The sequence below is a fragment of the Lacerta agilis genome, chromosome 5 (assembly GCF_009819535.1).
Source record: "Lacerta agilis isolate rLacAgi1 chromosome 5, rLacAgi1.pri, whole genome shotgun sequence".
In the NCBI taxonomy this organism is placed as follows: Eukaryota; Metazoa; Chordata; class Lepidosauria; order Squamata; family Lacertidae; genus Lacerta; species Lacerta agilis.
Window position 1 is genome coordinate 81,101,866 of NC_046316.1, and position 20,440 is coordinate 81,122,305.

Here is a 20,440-nt window from a genome sequence, read left to right on the forward strand (position 1 = left end):
CAATTAATAATTCAAATTATCATTCAAAGCAAGGGAAATGTCAGGAAAAAATAGAAATGATAGAAAAAAGAAAATATCTATTAGAAATACCAGTCAAGTTATCCTGAAGGATTTATGATAAGGAACTCAGTAGTGATGCTGACAAGGTGAAATTTCTGTTCAAGCACAAAATAACCTATGGCAGAAAAAGGCTCGGCTGTTTGAAACATAGGGTGTAAGTGCCAAGCAGAAACTCAAGAACAATTCTGGAATATGTTCAATTTCAGATTGGGGAGTGGACATTTCTGATAACTGGTGGAAAAATGGAGTGAAAAGATTTCCCTGTGTTTGCTGCTGTAATGGCTTTAGAGTACAAAGGACTACAGTGGCACCTCGGGTTACAAACGCTTCGGGTTACAAACTCTGTTAACCCAGAAGTAGTACCTTGGGTTGGGAACTTTGCCACAGGATGAGAACAGAAATCGTGTGATGGTGGCAGTGGGAGGCCCCATTAGCAAAAGCGCGCCTAAGGTTAAGAACAGTATCGGGTTAAGGATGGACCTCTGGAACAAATTAAGTTCGTAACCCGAGGTATCGCTGTACACTGAATTTATGAAGGAAGTTTTGTTTTGGAAGTAAGATCAACTGAGTTCAAGGGGACATAGTAAGTGTGATTAAACTTGCATCCTAGACATCAGCCTTCCAGAATCTGATAGTGGAGTTTGGGACTAGGACACTGATATTAGGGATAGGGTTAGTGTCCCCTTCCTAGAATTTACAAATATATTTACAAAAAAAAGTAACATATTCAGAGGTTAGCTTCCCAAAGATGATTATTCTTGTCAGATAATTATTGCAGTTTTCCCTTGCTGGAGGGACTCCTTAGCTCTTGGACTGAAATTCTAAAACTGCATCAAATCCAGTTAAAAATATAAAGGACCCCTGAAAGTTAAGTCAAGTCGCGAATGACTCTGGGGTTGCGGCGCTCATCTCGCTTTACTGACCGAGGGAGCCGACGTTTGTCGGCAGAGTTTTTCCAGGTCATGTGGCCAGCATGACTAAGCCACTTCTGGTGAACCAGAGCAGCGCACAGAAACACCATTTACCTTCCCGCTGGAACGGTACCTACCATATTTACTGTATCTAGTTGGACTTTGATGTGCTTTCGAACTGCTAGGTTCGCAGGAGCTGGGACTGAGCAACGGGAGCTCACCCCATCGCGGGGATTCGAACCGCCGACCTTCTGATTGTCAAGCCCTAGGCTCAGTGGTTTAATTCAGTTGCAACTTGTTAAATAATTTGTTGGAAGACAACAGATGGGAGTTCTGCCAGTTTGGTTCTGCCAGCTCCACACTTGAAAATGGAAATGTGTAACACAATAAGGGGACTTTGTTTAGAAGATCTGGCCAAGTTAGTCAAAGAGCCACATGAGGTCTGTTTGGGAAAGGGCTTCAGCTTTGGGAGATAAAAGTTAAGCATAGCTAAGGGACACAGCTTAACAGGGTGCAAAAATGTGAGATATAAACACTGGTCCCCAGGACTTAGGTCCTAGACCCCTTTGAAATGATAAAGTCTGGGCAAAGTTGATGAAGCAGCAATATTTTATTGAAAACAAACACTTACAAGTGGGTGACCTGAAAAGGCAGGCACACACTTTCTTATCAAAAACATGAATATTTATTTATTTATTATTCCCCCCCCCCCCAGAAGTATTACTTTATTTAAGCAAGCAGACATTTTCTTTCGGTTCTTTTAAAATCTGTTTAACACACAAGCACTCTCAAGGCAGCAAGTGCAAAGGTTTGAAAACTTGAATGTTACATGATGGTGTTGCAATTAATATGCCACCTGCTGCCACCCCTTTAACTCTGGTTTGCAGTGATCACATGCTTAGTATACTCCAAAGTGGAGCCATTTCCTCTTTGCAGCGGTTTAAAGTCCTGTGTTTGTTCCTAATGTTTATGTGTGTGTTTTTTGCCAAATCATTATTAAACTTTTCAATACAACAGCCAATCAAAATCACATTGAAACATTCCAAATTATTTATACAATTATCAATAAAAAAGGTTCCAATTCTGACAAATTATTATTTTCCGTATTTTTTTGCTCCATAAGACACACTTTTTTCCTCCTAAAAAGTAAGGGGAAATGTCTGTGTGTCTTATGGAGCGAATGCATGGTCCCTGGAGCCAAATTGCCTAGGGGCCAAAAGTAGATTGTGCTCTTTTTTTCTACAAAGAGAGAAGGGGGTGTTGAAAGGAAGCAGCTGAACAGCTGTTCAGCAAGTGATCTGGGAGAGAGATAAGGCTCCCTTTCCAGCCCCTTCCCCTTGCCCAGGCCTCCATTGTTGAATGCAGAGGGAGGCTGTTTGTTTCCCCAGCAACATGTGACTGGCTGATTAGATTATCTGTCTGGAAACTGTAGAAATGGCTGTAGGACTAGAAGCTGCAGAACTGTGAGTGGAACCCCATAAAAACCGGGCTTTTCCTCTTTGCAAAAAAAGCTGCACCACTTTGAGCTGATCCTAAAAAAAAACAGGGCTTTTCCCTTTGCAAAAAAAGCTGCACCACTTTGAGCTGATCCTCAAAAAAACAGGGCTTTCCCCCTTTCCTCCTCTAAAAATTAGGTGCGTCTTATGTTCAGGTGCGTCTTATGGAGCGAAAAATACAGGAGGCCTCTATTCAACTATTTTCCATTGCTTTCATTCCTTTCTGATGTTTTCACAGCCTCTGATGTATTCCAACAAACAAGATAAATCAAAGCAAACAATGTCTCTGTGTGGATTTAAGTCCATAGTCCAACACCATAATAAACCCTTTTCCCAAGCGCAAGTCCCTCCTTTGCTGCCCACTAGGAAGGGGCGTTCAAAGTTCACACCTATCGTGTCCGCCTATTGCAATGTAAAATCCAGCCCCCATCCCCTCTTTCATCCCCCAAAGCCCCTTATTTGGTTAATTTTTCCCATTCCCCAAAGCCCCTAATTTGGTCAAGCCTCTGTCCCCTTCATACTGTTTTAGCAATAAGGCTAGGTTCCTTTATTTCACTGGTGTGTAACACCGACCTGTTTCAGACACCTGTTTTGCAAAAAGCCCCTGACCACGGTTGCTAAAGATACTCTGTTTCTTCAGAACAACTTATCTTTCTCAAAAAGTCCCCAGCCTGAAGATTCCTAAAGAAACAACACCGTATAGAACATTTGACCACAGCTAGCTTGAAATATGCTAGCAACAGCCACCCCACACCCTGGCAGCAATATTCCTATAGGCTTATAATAATAATAATAATAATAATAATAATAATAATAATAATAATAATAATTTTATTTATACCCCGCCCTTCCCAGCCAGAGAACCGGGCTCAGGGCGGCTAACATCAATTAAAATCACAACAAAAAACATAAAAACGATCAATTTAAAATAACAGATTAAAATACAAATTTAAAATTCAATTAAAACTGCAGGTCTCAATTTCAAAATAACCCACCAATAAAAGATGAAGCATAAATATTAAACAGAAACCAACCCAAAGGCCAGGTGGAACAGCTCCGTCTTGCAGGCCCTGCGGAAAGATGCCAAATCCCGCAGGGCCCTGGTCTCCCGTGATAGGCTATTCCACCAAGTCGGGGCCAATATTGAGAAGGCCCTGGCCCTAGTTGAGGCCAACCTAACGTCTTTGTTGCTCGGGACCTCCAAAAGATTATCACTTGAGGACCTTAAGGTCCTACATGGGACATACCAGGAGAGGCGGTCCCTTAGATACGAGGGTCCCAAACCGCATAGGGCTTTAAAGGTCAAAACCAGCACCTTAAACCTGATCCTGTACTCCACCGGGAGCCAGTGCAGCTGGTAAAGCACTGGATGAATGTGGTCCCGCGGCAAAGACCCGGTAATTTACACACCCCAGCTGCAATTTTCTTAAAGCCCTATGATTTACATGATTAATAAAAACATTCTCCTTTTCTGCAGGAGCAAGCTGAAAAGACAACATATACATTTCTCACAAAAAATATCAGACTATAAGATTTGGATCTTTAAATTATAAAGATCACTGCATAACAGGGGCAAGTTGCTCACTCTCCCAACTGCAGAGCCCCATGTAGGTATTTGTTTCCCACCTACCCACCCCCTTGTTTCTGATGTAAAAAAAAAAAAGGTAAAGGTCCTGATGTAGATCTTCCCTCACGCCTTCTTCCCTGGTGCTCAGAAGGGCGCCATTTTGTGGTTCGCCTCAGGTGCCAAAATGCCTCGGGCGGGTGACATTTATTCCTGAGAGGCTTTGTTGCAAACGGCGTAAGGCCCTCCCGCTCCCTCAGGGGTGAAGTAAAAAACCTATGAAATGTGAGCAGAGAGCAGGTTGTCGGAGGAGGCATGTGTATTCGTTATATTTCTTCACCACCCGTCTGTGGCGAAGGCCACATTGAGGCGGCTCAAGACCACGGCAGAAACGACCAAGTGCTGAGTGAACGTGTGTGGGGGAAGTCTTTCCCTCCTTTAAAATAATAATAATAATAATAATAATAATAATAATAATAATAATAATAATAATAATAATAATATCCATGCGAGACGGCTAAAGCGATATAAACTGACCAAGACGTGAGTCCCCTTAGGGGCGCTCAAAATCAGACGACGGGTCAGGTGAAACATAGGTGAAACAGGCCGAGAAATGAACCACCAGAGGGTTCTGAGGGCGCTTCCCTCCCTACCTCCGAGCCTCCATCGTCAGACCGGTTCTGCCCGCGGAGCGAGGCCCGCGAAGCCCCACCCAGGGCCGCCTTTGGGAGTGGCCGCCAGTCAAGCGCCGGGCACCTTTCCTCTCAGGCAGGCAGTCCGACCGCCTGCTCGCTCTCCCGCCGAGCCCAGCGTTTTGCTGGGTCATGGCGTGGGGCTTGTGGGGCTGCAAGTTAAAAGTGGCCGCCGAAGGAGCTCGCCCTCCTTCCTTCCAGCCCCGCGAGCTGAACTCTGAAGCCCGCCCTTAATCCAAAGGATCGCTTTAAGAGATGACAACGGCAGATCGGCTTGCGTGTTTGCCGCCTGTTGACAGGGTTTCCTCTGAGCCCGGAAGCTCCTTTGGGCGCGAGGGATTCGTGAAGAGGAGAGTGCTTCTGAGCGTGTGTAGAGTGCACCTCTCTCTCTTTCCACTGCCCCCCCCCCGCCGTTGAGTAGCCGCACCAGGGAGCCTAGGTTCGCGGTGATTTCTGCTAGACAGGCATGAGCCCCTAAATTTAGAAACTTACGGATTTATGGAAGGCGGGGGTGAGGGAGGAAATGTCTTTTTTTTGGTCCAGCCCTCCTCCTGATGTGCTATCTTGCCTAGAAACTGAAGACCGCTTAAGACAGGTGAGTTCCTGCTTTATGCTCTTTAACCAGCTGCGCAGCAGGCAGAAATGCAATAGGTTAAGCTGTGTGGCTCGTGAGAGTTAAGTGGGTTAGATTTCTGCTTGCCAGGCAATGGCTGAATACACATCACCTCTGAAAGGAAAAGGTTGCTCACGAGTTATGTTGTGGCAATGAAAGTGAAAACAAAAGGAGATGATCTGACAAAATAACAGTCAGGAAATGTGATCACAAAGGTGTGATTGGGGTCAAATGACATGCGATGGGTAGTTGTAACTTTGTCTAGGTTTGATTTTTATTTTTTTGGAAAATGAAAAAGCCGTTTTGGGAGAAGACACGTGGCTGCCAAGGTTTTTATAAAGCAGATTTTCCAACTGCGGAAAACCCAATCAGACACACCACACTAAAAAAAACCCTAACCCCAAAGTGTGCATGCACACGAAAGCTCATACCAAGAACAAACTTAGTTGGTCTCTAAGGTGCTACTGGTGGGTGACCTTGGGCTAGTCACACTTCTTTGAAGTCTCTCAGCCCCACTCACCTCATAGAGTGTTTGTTGTGGGGGAGGAAGGGAAAGGAGAATGTTAGCTGCTTTGAGACTCCTTTGGTACTGATAAAGCGGGATATCAGATCCAAACTGCTCCTCCTCCTCTTCTTCTTCTTCTTCTTCTTCTTCTTCTTCTTCTTCTTCTTCACCACATAGTGAATAGCTCTGATTCACCACCATAGCTCTGATTCACCACAGACAACCAACTGGAAAATTTGTATGAGTTTAAATTTGTTTTAGTTGATTCTATTTTAACTTTTTTAGTGGTAATTTTATTGTTTTTTTATCTTTTGTAAACCACTTCAAGGTTCTTTCTTACAATCAAGTGGTATATAAATTTTATGAAAAGAATACAAAAATAAAATGGAGGAAAACCATGTGAAGTGGGTACACATGAAGTGGGCTTTCTTGCAGAGGACCCAGTTTCACACTTTTGGCTCACACATCAGTGTCTGTCGGTCAGGATGGCTTTTTATCACCCTCAGTACTGAAGGCAACACGTGGGAGAGTGCTGGCACACTCCTGTTTGTGGGCTTCTCATAGATATCTGGTTGGTTGCAGTGGGAGCATAAACCTGGACTTTATAGGCATTTGGCCTGATCCAGCAGAGCTTTTCTTATTTTCTTAATTTATCTGTTTGGTGAATGGAGGGACTTGCACTACTTTTTCTGAAGGCTATTGTAGGATGGCCCTGGGCAAAAGTATGAACCACATCACTGACTGTGTTCATGGGTATAGTGGGTAGTCTGGATTATTTAACCTGAACTAAAAATGCCTTATCTTGTGTAGGCGCCCCAAGGACACATTCTCAGAATTGCATAATATTCTGTTGCATAGTCTTCATGTGTGGCTAAAGACTGAATTTTTCCAACTCTTTCAGTACCTGCTTATGTTTGAAGCGATTATACCAGCTGTTGGATTTGAGTATGGGACTAAGACTATAATCCCGTACCCATTTACCTGTACTTCATTGAACTCAATGGGACATTGCAGAACTGTTTTCTGGATTATGAAATGTGTGTATGTAGTATTGTGTATTTGTGGTGTTCTATGGCATAAGTAGTCTTCCAGCACATATTATGCATTGTATGCAACTAAATTCTACTCAGAGTAGGACCATTCAAATTAATGGATCTAAATTAACCATGTCCATTAATTTTAGTGGGTCTGTGAGTATGATTAATGCTGGAAACAATCCTATGAGTATAATATGTTCATATTTATTTACTGCTTTTTAATCATAGCTTAATACATTTGTGAGGTGGGAAAGATATCAGTGGTGTCTTTCTGTAAGTTTTATGCCTTGCATTTCCTCTTCAGTTTCTTTGCTTGATGTTTTAGTTAGGTAAGTGGTCCTTTTTTAAAAAAATAGTCTATATATGTATCTTTAAAAATGAGACATAGTAATAATAATCATATATATTGCACACATACCCTGGGCTTGACAGTAATTTGGCTTAGAAAGGAATCAGTACATCCAATGGTTATTTGGTGTCATTCCTTTTAGAATGTCATATTAGATGCTATGTTGAATTATTCAATATCAGCAGCCACTGAATAGTTAAATCTTGATGGATTGTTTTTTGGCTGAGATTACATATTCATTTCCCAAAGGATTCTAACAGGTTGCATAGCAAATTCCTTGCATTGCTAATGTAAGTGCAGTTTGCCCATTGTCCCTGATTCTATTTTATATATATATATATCTTTTTATTAAGTTTTAACAACATCCACCAACACCAACATACAACCAAACAATCAAAACAAAGTCAGATAAATTATACATACATCATTCAATCACAATCTTTTCTCTTAAAAAAAATACAATTAAAATCTAAAAAAATTATACATTTTAATATATATAGTTTACTAAGCATTCTATTCAAAGTGAAAAAGAGCTAATATATATACTAATATTTGACTTCCCTCATCCATTTCTCCAATAAACCACAACTGATACGTTAAGAATTGAAAACATGACACTGACATCCTTGAAAATTAAGCTGTTCATCAATATGTACTTTCAAAACTTGCTTTTTGTCCCTACAGGCTTCACTCCTTAAACCTCAGAACTTCATACTATGTGACTGACTTTCCAACAGTATTGCATAACACACCCATATGTGGAAATAATGTGATTATTTTTGTGAGATCACTTGTTTGTATAAGATTCAGTACTTCTGCCCAGAAAGGCATTTTTTTAACAAATCCCCCAAAATGTATTAAATACACCTTAATTCTGTTACACTCCAGCAATGTGTGTTTTGGCCAAAAGTTTTACTAATCCTGTGTGGAGTTTCTATATATATATTCTATATATGGAGATTAAATTATTCAAAACATCCACTTCAGGACAACACCCAACAATTCCACTTTCTATAAACCAATATTTTCTTCAATCCTCAAACTCAGATATAATAAGTTCATTTTCTTTTTCACACAAAAAGTCTATAAGGAGTTTCCAATCTTCAGTAAATATTGACAGTGATTTTTCATTGATTAAACATGTCAACTTCGCCATCTCAGTTAAGTCCAATAATGTTAACAATCATTCCTCCATGGTAGGTAATGTTGAATCATTCCGTCTTGTGCATATAAAAGTCTAGCCGCATTTTTGGAATATTTTTAATGTCCACATCCATTCTGCTTCAAGGATTATTAATCCAATATTTGCTAAATCCCATTCTTTTCCTTTTATGTGAAGGACAAATATATTATTTTGCATATTTTGAGAGTATTAAATACTCTAGTTTCTCTTGTGATTGTATAAATCTTTCACCATTTTCATAGAATCATAGAATCACAGAGTTGGAAGAGACCACAAGGGCCATGCAGTCCAACCCCCTGCAAAGCAGGAAACACCATCAAAGCATTCCCGACAGATGGCTGTCAAGCCTCTGCTTAAAGACCTCCAAAGAAGGAGACTCCACCACACTCCTTGGCAGCAAATTCCACTGTTGAACAGCTCTTACTGTCAGGAAGTTCTTTCTAATGTTTAGGTGGAATCTTCTTTCTTGTAGTTTGAATCCATTGCCCCGTGTCCGCTTCTCTGGAGCAGCAGAAAACAACCTTTCTCCCTCCTCTATATGACATCCTTTTATATATTTGAACATGGCTATCATATCACCCCTTAACCTCCTTTTCTCCAGGCTAAACATACCCAGCTCCCTAAGCCGTTCCTCATAAGGCATCGTTTCCAGGCCTTTGACCATTTTGGTTGCCCTCCTCTGGACACGTTCCAGCTTGTCAGTATCCTTCTTGAACTGTGGTGCCCAGAACTGGACACAGTATTCCAGGTGAGGTCTGACCAGAGCGGAATACAGTGGTACTATTATTTCCCTTGATCTAGAATACAGTGGTACTACGGTATTACTTCCCTTGATTTTCCTCCTATTGAGTTTATATCCAGAAATAGCCATATCTCACTGGTTCTCTTCATTCTACCAGGTGTCCGCCAAGCCCTCTGTATCAATGCCATCCTCTAAGACCAAGGGCTCTAGTTCACCCAATGTATTTTGATGGTGCTTTGGCCTCTCTAACTTGTGCCCCTGCTCTCACAGTGATTGGTTCTATGTCTCCTGATTTATATTAACATTAATTTTATCATCTTCATCATGGAGGCCCCTGGAAATGGGTTCTGAAGTGGACCCTCCTCAGTTCCTGATGACTTCTGTCCAGAGCAGGTAAAATAAAAAAGGTCGCAGAGCAGGTTTAACTGCCATTGGTGTTTCCATCCTAGTGCAAGTGTAGCCATCCCTTTTAAACAGGCCTAGTTTGCCCTAGAATCAGGGGCGTCGCTGGGGGGGGGCGGTAGGGGCGGTAAGCCCCGGGTGACGGGGTGTGTGACAAGCGGCGGTCCCTCCCGCCACTCCCACGCGCTGCCGCTCCCTCCGTCACCCCAGGAGCAGCAGCGCACGGCTGAGCGAGCACCCCGTCCGTGCAGTGCTGCTGCTCCTGGGGTGACTGGCGGTGCGTGGGGAGTGGCGGGAGGGGCCGCTGCTTGTCACCCCCACGTGCCGCCGCTCGCTCCGTCGCCCCGGGAGCAGCAGCGCACGGTGTGTGCGGTGCTGCTGCTCCCGGGGCAATGGAGCAAACAGCGGCGTGTGGCCGTGACAAGCGGCAGCCCCTCCCACCACTCCCCCACACCGTCGCTCCCTCCGTCACCCCGGGAGCAGCAGTGCCCGGCCCGACGATGGAGTGCACCTGTGCGACATTTCGCGCAGGTGCACTCTGTCGTCGGACTGCTGCTTCTGCAGCCCCCTTTTGAGCTGCAGAGCAAAAAGGCGGCTCATGGGGCTGCCGTGCGTGATCGGCAGGGAGCCGCCGATCGCGTTCGGCAGCCCCACGAGCCGCCTTTTTGCTCTGCGGCTTAAAAGGGGGCTGCGGAAGTGGCGGTGGCCCGCCGATCATGACGTCACAATGTGACGTCACGACACCCCGCCTCCGGGGCATTTTCATTCACCGCCCCGGGTAGTGCGGAGCCTTCCTCCGCCACTGCCTAGAATATTTCCAATTGCCTAACAAATCCAAACCTTTCCTCATGACACCATTATCACATCCATTGCACTGACACTGAAAAGTTGTGTCTGTGTAGCTCGCCCTGTGTATGGAGTTCCTTATATAAAATGCTGGAGGCCTGACCAGGGTGAAGATCAAAATGGTCTTAATCAGCTACTTCTTATGACATTAACTCAGCACTGAGATGTTAATATAAACAAAAGCACAGGGACCATCATGTGCTGTGTGCAATGTAATAGTTCATTCTCATCTAGTAAGTAGACCATTTTCTCTAAAAAGGAGGATATCTTGTAAATAGACTAGATATCCTCCTTTTTAGAGAAAATGGTCTGTCTACATGGTCCAAAATCTTGCCTGGTCAGGTCAACTGTCTTTCCCTATCCAACAAGTTAATTCAGAGCCTATTCATACAGTCAGTGTACAATGAGATAACCTTTGATTTGTTTAAACATTCAAGAGATGAATCAGAAGTTAAAGTAAACTGGAGGAAACTTGACAACTCCAAACTCGGTCATAATGAATCTCCTTAAGGCAAGAAAGCAACAGATTAAATGTCTCTAGCCTCTTCCTACTCCACTACATTCTGCTTGCAAAACAAACAAAACAATGCAAAACAAAATACTGTAAGCATTTGGTCAGGAGCCAAAGAAGTGATGCATGCATGCCAAGGAGACAACATAGCCAGAGTCTCATTTGTTTCTTTTGCAGCAGCTGATCATATTGATGAAGAAAAGACAAGCCACAATCTTTTGCTTTTTGACTATGGAAACTTATGGTGATAACCATGAATGATGATGCTATTCCATAATGGCTCTTACACATGATAGTCTTTGGATCGTGCTATGTGTCTGTCAGGGTCTTTGTCTGTCATGGATCACTTTCTTATTTCTCCTTAGGACAGGGAGACCCCGAGTTCAGCAGTAGGGCAAATAGAATAATAAATACCAGAGCATCAAAAATACTAAACGCAATTACAATAAACACAATAAATAAAAACAGAAAGCTTTATAAGTTAAATCAGCACTTTAAATTGAGCCAGGAAACTAACTGGTACCAATGCAGTTGTTCCAGAATTGGTATTATATATCCAGAATATTCTGTCCCTGTCAACAATCTAGCTGCCAAATTCTGTGCCATCTGCTGTTGCTGCACAGTCTTTGAAGGCAGCCCAACATAGAATGCATTGCAGTAATCCAACCTAGAGGTTACCAGAGCATAGACAACAGATGTTAAGACTATCCCAGTCCAGATAGGGGCACAGCTGCATCATCACTAAAAAGCTGGTGGAAGACATTCTGTGCCAGTGGAGCCACCTGAACCTCAAGCAACCGTAACAGGTCTAGAAGTCTAGAAGTACCCGCAATAACTTTTCATGCTGTGAAACTTTTCAAATCAAGAGAATTGGACACTTGCTTTTTAAAAAGTGTAAAACTAATATTGAGGGAAACAGAATTCTGCAGCTGAACGAGACTCAAGAATACTCAGCTTTGCTGCCTTCAAGAGAAACACCTGATGTTTCCATTTTAAGAGAGCCAGTGTGGTGTAGTGGTTAAGAGAGGTAGATTCGTAATCTGGTGAACCGGGTTCGCGTCTCCGCTCCTCCATATGCAGCTGCTGGGTGAGCTTGCGCTAGTCACGCTTCTTTGAAGTGTCTCAGCCCCACTCACCTCACAGAGTGTTTGTTGTGGGGGAGGAAGGGAAAGCAAATTGTTAGCCGCTTTGAGACTCCTTCGGGTAGTGATAAAGCGGGATATCAAATCCAAACTCTTCTTCTTCTTCTTCTTCTTCTTCTTCTTCTTCTTCTTCTTCTTCTTCTTCTTCTTCTTCCAACTCAATGACATTCCTTTAATAGGAATAATCTTTGCAAATAAAATGGCTCTTGTGCTTTGACCTCGTGAACAGAGTTTTAATGCTCCCCAGGCCTTTTAGGCTGAGTCATAACATTTTAAAAGATAGGAGCGAGGAGCAGGATGGGGGGGGGGGAAGGTTTATAATAGAAATGCTGACACAAGAGTGGCTGAAAACAACTGTTTGAGCCAGAGGTGGTGGGGTCCAGGTCTTTCTTTGGATAAAGGCTGCATTATTCAAGAGTTAATGCCACTGACCTCATTCCTGCTGACTGCAGGTTCTCACTGATAAGGCTGCACTCACCCAGATCAGTGACTTGCTTGAACAGTGGCTACATCATGATGTTCTGCTGGCCTGCAGGATGTGCATCACAATGTATTTTGGTTGACCAAGGGTCTGATTCAGTATAAAGCTGAAAGGTACACATAAATTCATAGGCTAGATGGATATAAACTATATATATATGCACTTCTCTTGCTTCCAAACCCCACCCCATGGTTCTACTGCCTTGTGATCTCATTATGCTGGTCAATACCAGGTCAGTGAATGGACTCTTGGTCTTGGTTTTCTGCACTGAATTGGATTATGGCGATCTTAGAGTGGAGGAACTTTCTATAGTTCAGTTACCATGGTCAGATTACTACCTGGTAAAGTTTAGACTTGCTGGAACTCAGAGTCTCTGCAGGGGTGGAGGACCGAAAAAGTGTTGCACCCCAGGAGGCTGATGGGTCTGGATGGTTTCCTAATGACTCATACAAACCTGCCTGGGTTTTGAGATCTTCAGGGGAGGCCTTCTCTTGTTCCCACCACCCTCACAGGCATGCTTTGTGGGATTATGGGAGAGGGACTTCTTGGTAGCTGCTCCCAGTCTTTGAAATTCCCTCCCCAGATCAGCTAGACTGGCTCCCTCCTTGTCCTTGTGCTGGCAGGTGAATACTGTTTTGTTCCAACAGGCTTTTGTGAACTGACTGCCTTTAATAGTAACTTTGTTAATAAGTTTGGTGCCTAGCTGTGTGTACAGAGCTGTTTCTCACTTGGGGCTATGGTTTCTTTGTTGAGAAACAAAAACCATCATTTCTGACAGTGCACATCAAGAAACAGGGGTGTTTTCAGTACTGGGAAATAGGGCTGATTTTTAGGTCCGTCTCAGCCTAGCACTGTTTGTTTTGATTGGCAATGTCTCTTAAAGGTCTGAGGCAGAGGTGTTTCTAGTGGTGCTACTTGGCTTTAAAATGGAGATGCCAGGGATTTAATGAGACTGCATACATGCAAAAGCTTCACCACTATGCTTTGCTAAATGTAATGAAAGCAAAACACAAGACATCTTGGTTTTCTGTGTTCATTCTCCTGACAAGTGAGGAAGGCAGATAAAATGAAAGAATGGCAACATATGAATATGGCATGATTTAAAGCCTGCTAGATAAGAAAAAGAAACTTTTTATATGGATTCCTCTGGCAGTGGGTTGATTGTGCAATATCTTTTAATATGGATAGATATACCCGATTTCGTGGAGTCATCACAGTTGTGGGATCCCTTCCCTGGAGGTATTGATCAGCATCCCTCTTTGTTGTTAGGAAGTCTTTGAAAACATATTTTATTCCAATGAGCTTTTAATGTATGGCCCTTACTGCTATTTTAATTATGTATCTAAGAATCTAGAAATAACTAACAAACCTTTGTTTTTATCTTTTAGGTATGCATTGGAAATAAAGTTCAATAATACTCAACTCTATCCAAAATAATGGTTGCCATTTTCTGTGAGAACTGTTCCCTTTCATATTTTCAACATGGCCAAGCCTCCCATCATTCTGAAGCTAGTGGAGCTCTTCTGCTTATCATGCTTGGGAAAGTCATGCTCAATCTATTTTTGTTACAAGTCCGAAAACCAAATCTCCGTGAGAGTTATATGGGCTATTTTTGCAATTCACTAGCCTTTGTTGACTTTGTACTTCTAGCAACTATGTCTTTCATTGCCTGTTTTCAGGATTTCATGCTTTTAGGCGTCCGATTCACTGTGTATCATATCTGCCTTCTGGCTCAGATAGCAGCCCTTGCCTATGGAATCTTATATTACCCAGTTTCTTTTGTAGCTGGTTTGGATTATTACCTTACAATAACCCAAACTTCCAAGCGTCCTAACATGTGTTGGCGATCACTATACACAGTTGCTGTTGCCTTCACATGGATTTCAGTTCTCTCTTATGTTCTGAATCTTGCAGGCAGCTCTATAGGACTTGAGGTAAGCCATTCCAATTCTGCCTACCAGTGCCCTTTCTATACCAGCAGCCAGAGCTACTGGCTGACAGTAGGCATGCTGATTATCATATGCCTGGTTCTTGTATTCTGTTGGTCAGAAGTTGTGGATATGGTAAAATCAATTAAACTAATTTCCATCGAGAGAGAGGTTGTTTTGTTCTTCCCTTACATGCCTGAGTGCAGCCTCAGAGACTCTGCGAAGCATTTTTTGACAAGACTTATTATCTGCTTTATTGGCACTTGGGCACCATTTGTGCTCCTTCAAATGCTAATCCTGTTCCTTGGTGCAGAGATTCCTGCTTGCGTAGAGATGAACGTTCCCTGGCTTTATTTTGCCAACAGCTTTATTATTGGAATCACTTTTTGGGTCAGGCGCCACCAGATTGAAATGACAGAAGAGACTTGGGATGTGGATCCATTTGTCAACTGGAAATTCTGCTTTGCCCCATTCAACTGGCAAGATGAAGAGAAAACTCAAAAGCCCACCACCCAAAGTTTAATTTGTTAGCAAGCAGCCTTGAGAGAGGAATACTGAGTTACCATAATAGGTTGGGGAAAGATTGTATTAATCTGCAACATTTGTAAATGTTTGTAGGTTTTTTTTGGGAGGGATCACCAATATGTGTGAGTGGTGCTATAATTGTGTGCTGTTTACCAAGTTGGATTTCCAGTATGGGTGCTTACTTCAGAATAATGACAAATTACTGTTAAAGGTGCCCAACAGTGTTGTTTGTAGTAGTAATCAAAATTCTGCCCTCATCTCATTCAAGGCTCTCAGATCCAGTGGAGGTTACCATGGATGGAAGGAGGCAGTTTTTGCAAATTCCACCTTTCTCTTGCAGCCCTCAGTGCCACCTCCCTGCTCCCACCAAATGCTGTCCCCCAAAGGTTTCCTCAACCCTTGGATCAGATTTGGGGATGGGGGCAAGGGCTGCAGAAGGAAGGGGGAATAATAGAAAATTGCCTCCTAGCTCCCCTCCATGGAAGCCTCCACTGGATCAAACAGCTTCTATGAATAGTTGCATCTGGGGAAAACACCAATGGCTAAAATGTTTTGATTTGAAAAGACAGTTAAATTGATCTTTTAATCCTTGATGATACCTGATGGGTGCGTATTTTTATATGTTTTATTACAAATATTGTGTATGTGTGTTTTAAATTCTATTTTCCCTCTCTGTGTGCAAGTAGATAAATAGGTACCGCTCCGGTGGGAAGGTAAACGGTGTTTCTGTGCGCTGCTCTGGTTCAGCTTAGTCATGCTGGTCACATGGCTTGGAAGCTGTACGCCGGCTCCCTCGGCCACTAAAGCGAGATGAGCACCGCAACCCCAGTCGTCCGCGACTGGACCTAATGGTCAGGGGTCCCTTTACCTTTACCTTTACTGTGTTGTTCTTGTTTTTATTTTGATTATATATTTTGTGTTTTTCTATTGTATAGGGTGGTATATACATTTAATAAATAATAGTTTTATTACACAGTGTTTGAGCAACATATTTGAAATAAAGTAATAAGTGGCTGTCATTCTTTCCTCAACGTGAAAAAAGACATCAAACTAGACAAATGGAAGTAGCTTTTATTTCTGCAGCACTGTATTCACACTTTCAATGTAAAGTTTCAACTATAAACCAAGTTGGTGATGCTGTAGGTCAAATATTTAACCCCACAGGAAGCAAATATTACCACATAAGAATGCTCAATTTAAAAAAAAGTGTGTGCCAATAACAAAAGGTGCAATTACAAGCAAATTGAAGCAGCAATAGTATAAGGTGCTTTGATTCATCCTTTGTATAATCTGATTATGCATGGACAGATTTAATAACAAGTAAATTTTACATCACTCCTACAGACCATAACAAATATGAGAATCTAAAATTCATCCACATGCTATGTAAATATGAAAGTGCTTTTTATATAAAAAGGATACATATAGATCAATTTTTACCGAAATCACTGTGTGGCTTATTCTTTAAATGTAAAAATGATACAGCTTAATTAGGGGAGGGATAATTTTTCAAAACTTTCACTGGAAACAATGAAAGTGCCAAATTGTTGCTACATATGCTTAAACCACTTGTTTAGGAAAATCGAAGTACCATTCCATGATACAAACACAGACGCACATATATTATTATTTATCGAATTTATATACCGCCCTGTACCCACAGGTCTCAGGGCGGTTCACAGAATAAAATGAAAATATAAAACCACAAAATACATAAAATAAAAGCAACAACCCAATAACCCCCCTCCAAACCCCACATTTTAAAAGGGCATAGGATGTCAATCAAATCAACCAAAGTCCTGGTTAAAAAGGAACATTTTTACCTGGCGCCTAAAGATGAATAATGAAGGCGCCAGGCGAACTTCCCTAGAGAGAACATTCCATAGATGGGGAGCCACTGCAGAGAAGGCCCGTTCTTGTGTTGCCACCCTCTGGGCCTCTTGAGGAGGCAAACAAAGTGTGATTAATTTTACACGAATTTATATGCAAATATATTCAAAGTCCCATTGTCTCTCAGCTGCACACAAATTTGCTAATTCCTAACATAACCCTTGTCTCTTTGTTGGCTTTCATAGATGTAACAAAAGAGAAGAGAGGGAGAAATTACCCTGGATAAATACAAAAACGGGGTTCAGATCATAAAGAATTTAGATTACAAGCTTATAAATTGTAGTTAAGTACTTTATCTGCTTAAACAGCATTTTCAGATATTAGTGCAATAGAAGAGGCAGTAAAGTTAAGATTATGTTTGTCACCACTTCATCCACTTACTGGTTCATGTAACAGAAATATTATTTAATCCATTATGAAAATGGTCATTTTTCAGAGTCAGAAATGTTTAAGGCCATATGGCCAATTTTATTCTATGGGTATTTTTGGAGGGCACAGTACTTTTGTCAATCTATATAACTACACACCCATAGAGAGGAATTATTAACATATTTATAAACCCAACAGATTTATGAAAGGCCATATAACAGAGGTACTCTGGCATCAGATGTTTTAAAAGACCATGGATATGAACAAAAAAATCCAGAAAAGAAAAATCCAGAAGTATGTGGAAGAAATATTTCCTTATACAAATGAGATTATATATAATAAAGAGTTAATATATGTATTCAGTTTTACCCCAATGGCACTGATTCCAGATGATCTTGCTTAATTAAGGTACCAGTTTGAGCATATTGATCCTAGCATCAGAAAACCATATTTAGCTGGAGCAAACATTGAGCCAACATTCTCCCCCTTCCTCCTACTGCATGCCAACTTTAGTACTTTGATCATAGTATCTTTAATCACAATTTCCCATGAGGTCTGAAATGGGGAAGGATGATTTTAATGTCAGTTTGCTAACCAAGATCTAAAACCACAGGAAAAAGTCCAGAAAGGCTAAGGTTACTTGGGGAACAGCTTGTAGACCACTTACATAGGGTTCTTTTCTTTTAGTTGTTAGGACACAACAAAGGTTGAAATCTTGTGCTATATGAGGCTTTCATTTACTATAACAGACTAGCTTCAGACATACGCAGGGAACTTTCTCCTACTATTGCAAACAATCTTTTTTATGCCTTCATTAGAAACCTATTTACTGAAATGTAAAATGTTAATGTTTACTTAATTTCACTGATAACATCATAAAGAATATATTTTAGAGTAAGCATTTTTTATTTAAAAAATTACATGCAAATGTTTTGGGGAAAATATGTCAAGTTTGCATTTCAGGAGTGAATATTTACTTAACAGATTTGTGTGAAGAGATAATAACACTGGTGATGAAATATGATGTAAGCTGCTTGTTTATACCTAACTTAGTGCTGCAAGGGAGCTGCAGTTTAAAGGACTGTTCCATCCTGTTAGAGAAAATGAAGGATGTGAAGTAACTTCCATCAAAACTTCACCCAGGACTTGCTTTGCCATCACTCCATTGCTAATGTCCTTTCCCCATTCTCCTAAAATACTGCCCTGAGTCAAGTTTGACACTTCTCCTCTCCATATGCAATAGCTTTAGCCAAGCTTTGTTAGTCTGTGTTTAAATCCCTCACATGTTCTTACTCACAGGATAATGTCAGCAGGCACTGATCCTTGGCTATCTTAACTGCCTGACAAGAAGGTGATCCCATGGAGTTACTCAAATGTAACAAGTATCACTTGGTGCATCACTGATGGGGAGATTAAAGCAGATGAATCATCAAATGATTTTCAAACACTGAAAGGCACTTGAGCCCTCACTTTGGCTCATGTCCTTAATTTTGTTTTAAATATATAAAAAGGCAGTTTTCTATGCCCCTTTTCTGCAGATGACTCCATCCCATATACCTGATGTATATTTACATTGCACACTTGTGAAGTCTACTGTGAAGTCTCCATGGTTGTTTACAATCATGGGATTTTAGCCCACATCAATACAAAAAGTTTGAACACTGTGACAAGTCATTAAACTGACAGCGATGAGGGGTGGCTGCTGTTGCTACTACATCTGGTGCCATTTGACGTTTCTAAACTTATTACAGCTTGGTATATGGAAAATAGCCATCTAATGTAAAAGTGTTCTGGAGTGTCAGGAGTATAATTTTGTGCAGTGTGTGCCTGAAACCCACATGGGAAATATGCTTGTCCTTGTGCAGATGCTTGCTAATCTATGGGGAAGACCTGAGGTGTGGCCAACTAAGGTGGCACAGTCTATAAATGATAGATTGCCCAGAATAATAGTGCAAGTTTCTGTGTGACTTGGTACATGCTTCCCTCAAACACACTCAAGCATACTGTTTCCTGTAGTTCCCATTAGATTCTAAACCTTGCAACTAACAGTGACTGGACACAGCCCAAGTATGACTCAGATTTCTAACTTCTATAAATGTCATCACTTGACTAGAATCAAGTGACTCAAGGATGTGATCCAAAGAGGCAGGGAATTTTATTAAAAGAAGAAAACATTGTATTTACCTTAGGGCTAAAATTTAAAATACTCCATACTAAGCCTTTAGCTTCAGTAAATAGTCCCCAAACTATCAACCAATACAAATTACTGGTTCCACTTCCCATTTCATATCCTGTTCTTTTGGAAGCTGTACTTGAGTACAAAATGTAAAGTGAGAATTAGCCCTGAAATGCTGACACTGATAATGATGCTGATAATTGTAAGCAAATAATGTGCTTCCCCTTGTTGCTGTACTCACACAAGCACTGAAGATCACTTTTAACAAGCCTTGTGCAATTATTTCTGTGCACCCCCTAAATGGTACAAGCACTACTTAAGGAATCTGAAATCCAAGTGCTATTCCTAACTGTAGGGCAGGATTGAAGCTCAATACCATGTAGTCCATACATGCCCATGTTGCTCCATACAGTGTTAAAATGTCTTCAAGATCACACATCTGCCCCCCTACAAATTAACCATCTTAAAGAATAAATACTAATTATATCCACATCATGCTAAGTAACACTTAAAGGCAAACTGAAACGAATTCATTCACTCAGGGCCCAGACTAGCCTGTCTATTATGGTATATCAAGTATGAAAACCACTTTAGTTTCTCACTTGATTGTGCTCCTTTTCATGCTGTTAGGAATCAGTGTTTTAGAGTGGCAATTCCTACACTCTAGAACAGGGATAGCCAACTCCCAAGACACTGAGATCTACTCACAGTTTAAAACTGCCAGTGATCTACCCCCTTTTTGGGGGTTCAGGTTGTTGAGCTTTTTTAGGGAGGAGGAAGGCCCATTTTAAGGGGTTCAGGTCTAAGTTGTTGAGCTTTTGGGGGTGCAGGGTAAAAATGTTGAGCTTTTTTTAGGGGGGCAAAGTTGTTGAGCTTCTTTGGGGGGAGCCAGTGATCTACCACAGACGTCCAGTGATCTACTGGTAGATCACGATCTACCTGTTGGACATGCCTGCTCTAGAACTTCCTGCCCATTGCCTTTAGGCAGGTGCCTACACTGCCTCTTTTCAGAGCCTAA

General features: G+C 41.6%; 1 protein-coding gene across 1 annotated transcript; it reads left to right on the forward strand.

The window, feature by feature from the left end:
• The first annotated feature begins 4,863 nt into the window (after positions 1 to 4,863).
• On the forward strand, positions 4,864 to 15,656 carry GPR160 (G protein-coupled receptor 160). The gene is made up of 2 exons (XM_033150646.1): positions 4,864 to 5,318; positions 13,923 to 15,656. Exon 2 carries the CDS (start codon positions 13,971 to 13,973, stop codon positions 14,991 to 14,993), a length of 1,023 nt encoding a protein of 340 aa, XP_033006537.1. The 5' UTR covers positions 4,864 to 5,318; positions 13,923 to 13,970; the 3' UTR covers positions 14,994 to 15,656.
• The last annotated feature ends 4,784 nt before the right edge of the window (positions 15,657 to 20,440 follow it).

Excerpts from the sequence above, each read along its gene's own strand:
- GPR160 (XM_033150646.1), top strand. The coding sequence starts at position 13,971 with ATGGTTGCCATTTTCTGTGAGAACTGTTCCCTTTCATATTTTCAACAT.